Source organism: Schistocerca serialis, chromosome 3, assembly GCF_023864345.2.
Source record: "Schistocerca serialis cubense isolate TAMUIC-IGC-003099 chromosome 3, iqSchSeri2.2, whole genome shotgun sequence".
NCBI lineage: Eukaryota > Metazoa > Arthropoda > Insecta > Orthoptera > Acrididae > Schistocerca > Schistocerca serialis.
Genome location: NC_064640.1, coordinates 119916044 through 119926215, shown reverse-complemented (window position 1 = coordinate 119926215; position 10172 = coordinate 119916044). Strand labels below are relative to the sequence as shown.

General features: G+C 37.5%; 1 protein-coding gene across 1 annotated transcript in view; it reads left to right on the top strand.

Annotated features, from left to right (window-relative positions):
- Positions 1-1672: 1672 nt before the first annotated feature.
- Positions 1673-10172, top strand: part of LOC126469809 (tyrosine-protein kinase transmembrane receptor Ror-like) — a 127169-nt gene continuing 118669 nt past the window's right edge. Inside the window, exon 1 of the mRNA XM_050097074.1 lies at positions 1673-1858. Coding sequence (XP_049953031.1) covers positions 1770-1858 — 89 coding nt within the window. The 5' untranslated portion in view covers positions 1673-1769. The remainder of the gene's footprint in view (positions 1859-10172) is intronic.

The following is a 10172-nucleotide window of genomic DNA, read 5'->3' as shown; positions in this document are numbered from 1 at the left end:
AGGAACACAGTGAAGGTGCCATGCCTTAAATTACTTCCGCTTCCCTCCCAGATTACATACAGCTGCTGAAGATGATTGCAAAAGCGAAAACTATATATGAAATAGTTATTGTTCCTCACACATTTGGGATGAGATAGATAACAGCTTCCTGTTTGGATATGTGACATACGTGCGTTTCTATGCGGGGATTATAAAAAAAAAATTATGGTTGTTTATCGCAAATGCTGGCATCTAATTTTTCTGTATACGCTCAATATAATTATTAATAACCACATCATAGAGACAATAGTTCTATGTGCCCAATAACTGAAAAAGTAGGTGCACTGTGTTCAGTAATTCAGCAAAGGTACTTTCTGTAGAAACCCCTCACTGCTGTAATGATGTAGTCATTGTAAGACATAAAGACAACAGCAAGTTAGCCAGTAACACCTCTCAGGATTGTCAGTCGAATCAGTCTGAATGATGTCTGTGTTGTGACTGTTGGAACTCTGGAAAGACCAACTATTTCACAAAGCAGATGGCATTTCACAGTTATTTTTATAGTATGTCCCTACTTGGACTGTGGGGTACTTTCCTTGACAGCTTTATCAAATCGTATGTCCCTACATGGACTGTGGCGTCCTTTCCTTGACAGCTTTATCAAATCGTAATTTCATTGTACACAACTTAGAACTTACATTACACGTATGGGGAGACACTGCTACCTTTCCTAGTCATAATACTTTCATGTTTCTTTCTTAAGGGGAAAAACCGTTCGCCTGTTGCAGCTCCTCTATCCATCTGTGTGAAGTTATTCATGAATGGAAAATACCGTATATTTTTTCTCGTACTTTATTCGGAGATCTAGACAGATCTCTTACTGCTCAAACAACAAATACCTGAGCCTTTGACTAATTTTACAATAGACCGTTACACTGTTATGCATGCAAGTACTTTACAAACTTAGTTAAATATTTTGCACTAATGTTTTCATTAAATGAGATCACAGAACCTTTTCGAGTTTTCTGCTACACTCGTGAATTCATGTACAGTATCTACCAGCCTCAAAATATCCTCAAACTCACAATTTTGCAGTCTGGAACGCTTATCGCTCACGTTAGAGGCGCTATTTTTGCAGACGACGACTAAATTAAGTATGAAGTAACGTACGCGAAGATATCCAGTGTGCTCTTAAGTTGTTGCCGACTTACCTCGACCGGAACGCTATTCCGGGAACAAATAACAGGGGAATAAAATTGTGTCGTACAAGGCGCGCTCCAAGTTAACCAGTGGTTAGCCTGTTCTATGGTTAGCTATCCCTGGATTTAACGCGACATTGTACAAGTGACCCTTAGGCTTACCATATTCTGTCATTGTCAACTGAACAGTCATATTATCATTGTTGCTACATTTCGGAGACAACTGAGCTACGAAAGGACGTGCTTGTAATCAATATTAGTCTCAATTCGAGCCCTTATTTCTCTGTTGGAATCATAATTTTTAGATACATACTACTTTGCAATATATGTCCAGGAAACGATTATAAAAAAAAGTACATCGTATTGTTTATTGTACTGAGCGTAACTCGTACACGATATAGTGAGGTGAGATATTTCTTACTTAAAATGAAAGATATATCCTTTCACGCAAATATCGATATGAGTTGTACTTCTCATTGACGAAGATCCTTGCTTGCGGCTTGCAGCAGTATAGGTGTAGGTGAAGTTTTGTTATTTACATTTTGAGAGGACGCAAACAAAGTGAATGTTTGAATGAAATGACATGCCAGTATGTGGAATCTGTGCTACATTCAAATTTTAATTATGGTTATAGACGTTTTTGGAAGTCCACAGGAGGATTTAATGGCGAATGATACGTCGTGAGTATTAATTGTCTGAATGTTACTATTTATTTTACATTGCCGACAGCGGAAAGGACAGTTTGATGTGGTTACTTCAGTAGAGACACATACTGTTATGTTTTAGATTGCGTGAGCCAATTACAGCTACAATTCTGTACAAGAATGTTTACTTTTTTTAAAAAAAATGCGGTTAATCGGTCTTCCGTTGACAACATTTAGCGTGCGCAAACGTTCACGTTTACGAAAATTATGGCTTATCACATTTTTGGTTTGCACCATGATATACCATTGGGTTTCAACAGGGCTGACACTTTTGCAGTAGAGTGTTAAAATAGGTCTCTTCAGAGATTTGGTCATGATCAAATTGCTACAGTTTAAAGTGGCCCAATGTTAACATGATACACAAATACTCAACGTCCAGATAATAATTAATGCCTAAAAAAAATATGGAAGTCTATAATAAACCCTGTTTCTTAATGAATAAGACAGAGATAATGTCTGTGTGGAAATATCTGGGAATGTACTGCCTTTTTCTTTGTGGTGGTTCACGTTTATGGATGATACGTTTGTGTGTGTGTGTATTTTTTGAGCTATTTATTTTCATAGTGTTATAGCAAATCCAACATCATTGTAAGATAATCCCTGGAAGAGCCAACAGAGTGAGGTGGCGCAGTGGTTAGCACACTGGTCTCGCATTTGGGAAGACGACGGTTCAATCCTGCATGTGGCCATACTGATTTAGGTTTCCTGTAATTTTCGTAAATCGCTCCAGGCAAATGCTGGGATGGTTCCTTTGAAAAGGTACAGCTGACTTCCTTCCCTAATTCGATGAGACCGATGACCTCGCTGTTTAGTATCCTCCCTCCAAACAACTCAACCCCCGCTGGAAGAGCCAATGAAATGAAAATGAATGAGTAATGTGGTCTTGTCTCTTTTGTGTTGAGGCATCCTTTTCTTTTCCTGTTACTGTTGACAGTCCAGTAGCAAGTGTAAAGTTCTGTTGTCCATTTTTCTTTCAAGACACAGTGAAGTTCCACATCTGTTACAGTAATATCCAGATACCACTCAAGTGGTACATTTATAAAGCCATTGTGATTCATAATTTACTATTGGAATGTTGTAAACTGCCACATGTTTAGTGTGTTATGATAATTGTGATAGTGCCTGATTATTACCATGTTTCATTGAAACATCGTGTGTTAGGCCTTCATGTACATCTTTTGAATGTAGCTAGACTTGCATTTTTAATATTATAGTGGAAAATTCCCATGATCTTTCTGCTGCTACATTATCGCTAGATACCACCTTAAATGATGATGTATTAAGTATTTCTAATGTCTAGCCATATTTCACATTTTGTAACTTATTCTAGTAAAGTTTTTTCACACACAAATTCTTCACATATTATTTTATTATCACATCACTACATGTTTCTCCACTTTTCTTTGGTGCCATAAGGCATCCTCAACCTGTGATCTATTTTACAAATATGATTGAAACCATTTATTTTCTCTCTGTTATCCCCATTGCTTCCACAAAGAATTTCATGACTAACAGTATTGAAAGCTTTGGAAAGATATAAAATAACTCAACCATGCTCTTATTGTTATCCAGGATTCTAATTATTTCATATGTGTAATCCACTATTACTGTTTCCATACTTCTACCTGTTTGAAAGCGGTGTCGATTACTGTTCAGTAGATTGTGGTCATTTAAGTGCTTGGTGATTTGTGGTTTCATTAATGTTTCAATTACTTTAGAGAATACTGAGAGGAGTGATATGGATCAACAGTTTTCTACTTAATGCTTATTGTCACTTTCAAATAAAGGTGTTGCTTTTGAGATTTTTGCTCTGTGGGGGAACACTTCCTCAGTGAATGATAAATTAACAATATGAAATGACATTTTGTATGTGAGGCTTTTCATCACCTTTTCACAGGTATATAATGATCTAAAAAAACTAAATTTACTACTTTATGTTCACTAGTTGGAACTAAACTCGAGCTGTATGCAAGTGTACGATCCATCAGTTTATCCTGATTTGTGAAATTTAAGCTAAGTGTTTGGGAAGCATTTATTAAGTAATCTCATAAATCTTTCATATTCTACGAACTGGGGGTCTGTGGATCTTTTTAATTCAGGAGAGAGCCTTTTTACGTACCTAAAGGGAGTGTTAATACATAACGCAACCCAGGAACTAAATTTAATGATCTGGCTTGAATGGTATTTTGTCATTTTCTTCAGAAAATGCATTTCAAAATTGATTGTGAATACAGAAGAGTAAACATTGTTAGTGCCCGATTGTGCAAGTGCTTCTAACCAAGATTCATTGTTTAGACTATCAACAAAACCAGCACAGTTCTCCACAAAAATTTATTTTCTGAGAAAGAAGTACATCACTTTCTTTAACAATTATAGCTGGAATTGTAAGAATGAGGGCTTTGTGATCAAATAGCACTACATCAGTATTAATAATTTCTATCTCTGTGGTGTCCATACTTGGAAATATGTTGTCTATAAATCTTAATGTTCTGTTTATCAATTCTTGCGGGGCTATTTATAAGAGGAAACGTGTTGAAGCTGTGCAATGCGTTGAGATGTAGCTTCCTTGATGCAGAATAATTCACAAAGTTTGTAGGAAACCTCCCACAAACAATTACGGCGACTTTTTCACTAACCTTATGTCCAGCAAAGACTAATTTATTAGTGTACATGATTGTCCCCTCTATATTATCTGTATACTGCTATAATTATTGTTACCCAGCTCCCCCATGCAACTGAACAGCAGAAGCTTTGAAGTGCTTTTTGATACTCAGTGCTGTATAATCATCAGTAACATAAGCCTACAATTCACACACAATCATTTGTCATCCGCACTATGGCGTCATCCCCCCCCCCCCCCCCCCCCCCCCCACCCAACTGGAGGAGTCAGTGGTCAACTAACTCCATTAGGACATTCTTCATGATATTCTTCCACAAGTTAGAATATATCACTGCATAATGTAATAGGTGAACATCCATGAAACACTTGCTTTTCCTGACACCAAATGAAACTGCCGATTATTAGGTTGAATTCAAGACAGAAACCTCAAACCAATTTATTTGCTTTAAAGCTTGTCATCAGCATTATTAGCCATTTGAAGGCAGACCAGTATTCAAACGAGGACAGTCGCTTTTAATATGCAATATGTACCTGCTGAGCCAGGTCAGAACTGCAGGAACAACACACTGGATCATTGAAACTGTGAGTCATGCTGTGAAATTTTCTCTAATTGCTGGGTTTTTGTAGCATCGTTTGTATTGACAGAAAGCTGGGTTTGAGATCCATTTCAGTACACAGTTTTAAGATTTGGGTAGTGCATTATGTGCAAGCTCATGGCAAGTTAGCAGAAGTTTCAGACTGAGAGTAGCAGTATTCATGAATTTACTGCAGCAGCAAATTATTGACTTAACATTACTCCTGCATATGCATTCTGTGGTTCTACAGTCCATTGTGGACCTGTGCCTCTTCAACAATTTTCCACCAGATGTCCCTGGTTCCATGCTAGTGCTTTCCAGTTTCTGTATCCCATTGTCTACAGGTCTTCTTTGACTTCATTTATTCACCTGGTTTACAGTCAGCTGTGACTGCTTTGCCCTTTCTGGTTAGTATCTTCTTAGATGCCTCTGTATCATCTATCCGTGCCACATCACTGGCGAACCTGTCTTGCTGTCTGTACTGTTTTCTGGTGGCTATATGTATGTGGTATGAAGCTCATTGTTATACAGTCTTCTGTATGTTGCACCTTTGCAGCAGGGGCCCGTTATTCTGCAGAGTACCTTCCTCTCAAAGACATCCAGCATGTTGGTTAGTGTCAAAGTGGCTGAGGCATAAGTGAGCACTGGTCTTATAAGTGTTTTGTAGATGAGTAATTTAGTGGTCCGAGATAAGGGCCTTGAAGAAAATATTGTTTTAGGACAGATAAGCTCTGTTGGCTGCCACTAGGTGGTGGTTAATTTCACATGAAGTGTCACCACTGTAGGTCACAGTTGATCCCAGGTATTTAAACTCAACCTTCTCAAATTCACAGCCAGATACCATTACTGACTTCGGCATGTTTCCCCCTTTTCTCTTTTACAGGCCAAATGTTTAGTCGTAGACTCTAGCATACTAAGAAGCAATTTTTGACAATCTTCTAGTGATTTTAAAGTTTCCAACAGACAAAAAAACTTGAATTGGTATGTGCTTGAGAACAGAGAAAATTTTGTAGCATATCAAAAAGATTCTCCTTCACCTGCAGGTTATCAGGCTACATATAAATTTAGGACAAGAAATTTTTATCTTGCAAAGTGTTGTCCTGCATGCAATTACTATAGTTACAGAAAAATATCAAATCTGTCAGTACCATCCATCTATTTAGACCCATGACATCATAAGAACTGTGGACATAAATGTTTCTTTAAAATCTATTGTTGGAGCCACAAGCTCGTATTTCTGAAGCATATAAGCATGCATGAACCAGAAACAAAACTCAATATGTGTGTGAACTCTTCACATTCATGTTGTGCTCTTGCATAATTTTGATAGCTAATGTATCTACATGAGGCAATACTAGATTCAAAACTGCTGAGAAATGTCACCCTCACTAGGATTGTACGACAAAGCCTGCATGCTGTCTCTTATAAACACCTTGGGCATTATTTCAAGCAATTTTGGCAAAACATCTGATTTAATACCTTCATACCCAATGGAAAAAGGGGGGGGGGGACTATTAAAATAAGAATTATATAGGCATCATTGGAAAAGAATAAATGTAACTCTTTGAGAATGTTGGAGCAGTTATTAAATACTTATGGATAAATATATGAAAGACGAGATTGTTGCCCACAAATATAAAGACTTCCCTTTATAACATGGAATTTTTGTTTATCTTTCATAATGGTTCAGCATTCTTTTATAATCCATGATTGAAGGATTCTTTTTGCAATTTCTGCTTCATTGCTTGTGTTTGAGTGTGGTTGTATCTGCCAAAATCGTGGTTTTGGTGACAGACTGATCTGTAGTGTAACCCAAGGTAAAGGTTAGTTTGGTGAATCTGGTGGTGATGTGATGCAACCAACAAACATGAATACAACATGAAGATAGTGGTAGCTAACTAATCTGTATCGTAAACCAAGGCCCCTTATGTAAGAATGTTTTATGTGACTTACCGAACGAAAGTGCTGGCAGGTCGATAGACACACAAACAAACACAAACATACACACGAAATTCAAGCTTTCGCAACAAACTGTTGCCTCATCAGGAAAGAGGGAAGGAGAGGGAAAGACGAAAGGATGTGGGTTTTAAGGGAGAGGGTAAGGAGTCATTCCAATCCCGGGAGCGGAAAGACTTACCTTAGGGGGAAAAAAGGACAGGTATACACTCGCGAACACACACACACACACACACACACACACACACACACACACACACACACAGATATATATACCCATCCGCGCATACACAGACACAAGCAGACATGTCTGCTTGTGTCTGTGTATCTGCGGATGGATGTGTGTGTGTGTGTGTGTGTGTGTGTGTGTGTGTGTGTGCGCGTGTGTGCGCAAGTGTATACCTGTCCTTTTTTCCCCCTAAGGTAAGACTTTCCGCTCCCGGGATTGGAATGACTCCTTACCCTCTCCCTTAAAACCCACATCCTTTCGTCTTTCCTTCTCCTTCCCTCTTTCCTGATGAGGCAACAGTTTGTTGCGAAAGCTTGAATTTCGTGTGTATGTTTGTGTGTCTCTCGACCTGCCAGCACTTTCGTTCGGTAAGTCACATCATCTGTGTTTTTAGATATATTTTTCCCACGTGGAATGTTTCCCTATTGCAAATAGCAAAGTAAATTCAGAAAAGTTTAATTACACAACCTCGGACAACACATTATGTATGTTGTACATCAATATAAAAAACTATGTATAATACATGAACAGTGAACACTGTGCAAAAGGGGGAAGGGGGCAGAAGTGCACCACATATATCTTAAAAATTTGACGTTTAGGTACACTTAGCCCATCCTGCACTTTTTGCATCTCTTGCTCAAGATCTGTAAACTTGGCTGTTATTTATAGGAAGTCTGCAACATCAGAACATTGTAGCAAATTGCAGGAAGGCCTGCAGAGGATCGGTGGTTGGGACAGGACTTGAAAGTTGATCATAAATATAACCTATTGCATATAAGTAGACAAAGAGGCACATTACAGTTGGCTTACAGTATTAGCGATAAATTACTGAAACCATTAACAGTGTAAAATATCTTGGAATAATTGTTTGGAGTTAAGCTCAATGGCCACATGAAACTAGCTGTAGGGAAAGCAGATTCCAGGCTAAGATGCTCTGGCAGAACTTATGGAAATCTAATTCACGCACCAAAGAATTTCTTACAAAGCACATGTTTGACCAATTCTTGATTATAGTTCATCAGTCTTAGATCTTTACCAAGTTGGATTAATGCAAGAAATAGAGAAGATCCAACAAAGTGTAGCAGATTTAATACTCATTAAACTCAAATGGTAGAAGCTACAAGAAAGATGATGTGAATCATAGTGAGGCTTTATTGTTGCAATTCCGAGAACATACATTCCAAGAGAAGTTGAGCAAGATGCTACTTCCTCCCATATAGACTCCACATCTCATGAAATACCCATATTGAGGAAGTTGGAGGAGTGGCAGTCCAAGCTCACTGGAGACTCAAGACACTAAAACTAAATCCCACACACACACACACACAGTCCGATTAGAAATTGATGTATTTGTTGTGTACATTTTGTAAAAAATGAGTAATATAGATGTAATGTCTGACAAAAAATATCAAGTATTTATAGTGTGTGTAGTCTGTGCTCTAGAAAATGTACTATACATACTGAAAGATATAGGTGAGAGACAGATCAACATTTAGCACAGCAGCCACCAGGTAGAATGCAACAAAATAATATAGAATAGGATAAAAAATTACATTTTCTTTTATATGTCCGGAAACAAGCTTGTACAATTATAATATCTGTTATTTTCGCAACCTGATATAGTGGTTACATTAAAGCACATTTTCATACCTTTATTTTACTGAAAACCCCAGTAACTTCATTGAAATCTATTTCATTTGAAACTTTTCTTTCAGTTGATAAAATGAACAAATTGGCTAGTCATTCTTGGTTTAGCATAGAACGAAGATAATTTTTCATTTGTTTCACTTTGGAAAAAACTTCTCTAGCATCAAGCAATTGAAACAGAAATGATCAAGAACTGTTGTAGTATAAGTGACGTGCAAGGCAGTGATTCACCGAAGACCTATTTAATTATAAATTGAAGGATTTCTTGGGCTGCCCATCTAGCGGCAATTTCCACATTTTTATTGATTGCATTTAGATGCCTATGATACCTTTTTATTTCTTCTGGCTCCTGATCCTTATGAAACTCATTGTAAATTTCTCTCAGTTTCAAGAGTGTTACATCTAGAGTGTCATTGGAAGCTTCAAGCAAAAATTTTGTTTCAACAATTTGGAAAAGTTTGGTGATTCCCTTCATCACAGTGTATAGTTGTGACAGTTCTTGTATAAATTGGCCCATTCATTTAAACATTGATTGATGGAATTTTCTCAAATCGATAATCCAGTGTCATGAACTAGTTCACCCAGCATTGCTATATTTACCCTTCTCCTTCCTCGTCAATCAATGTTAATGTCTAATCATTGGATTTTTTAGTGCCAAAAGTAACAGCATTGTCTATAATTGTAGTTTGTTTTATTAGTAATAACTCATTCAGGATTTTTAAGTTTGTGAGTCCTTTATTTTAAGTCATTTTTCTAGATTGTGGATACTATTGAATTAAATTTATTTCCTCCCTTAGTGTGTGTCAAAATTTGATATAGGTCAAAAGGTGAAATCTCACATAATGGGAAGGAGCAAGCTTGCTGTAGGTCTAAGTATCAAGGTTTGCCTTGGATAGATCATGCATATCTTCTAATGTGCTAACAGTTGTTTCCAGGATTTCTTTTATGAGTTTAACTGACTTGCATTGAGCACTCCAGCGAGTATTAGTTGTTTCCAACTTTTCCTGTTTTTTTTTTTACAAGTAATTCCCATCTGTGTGTAGATCATGAGAAGAATGTATACAACTTCTCTGCTGTTCGGGCCATGTTAGAGTGAACACAAGGGAATGCAGGAACTACTGAAAGATTTAAAGAATGATCGGTACAGGGACTGAACAGACCTTTTGGACTGAGTTCTCAAATTTTTTGTTGTACTACTACAGCTGACATTCACACGGCATTGTCATAAGCTTGAGCCCTGCACGATGCAGTACCCAGCTCATC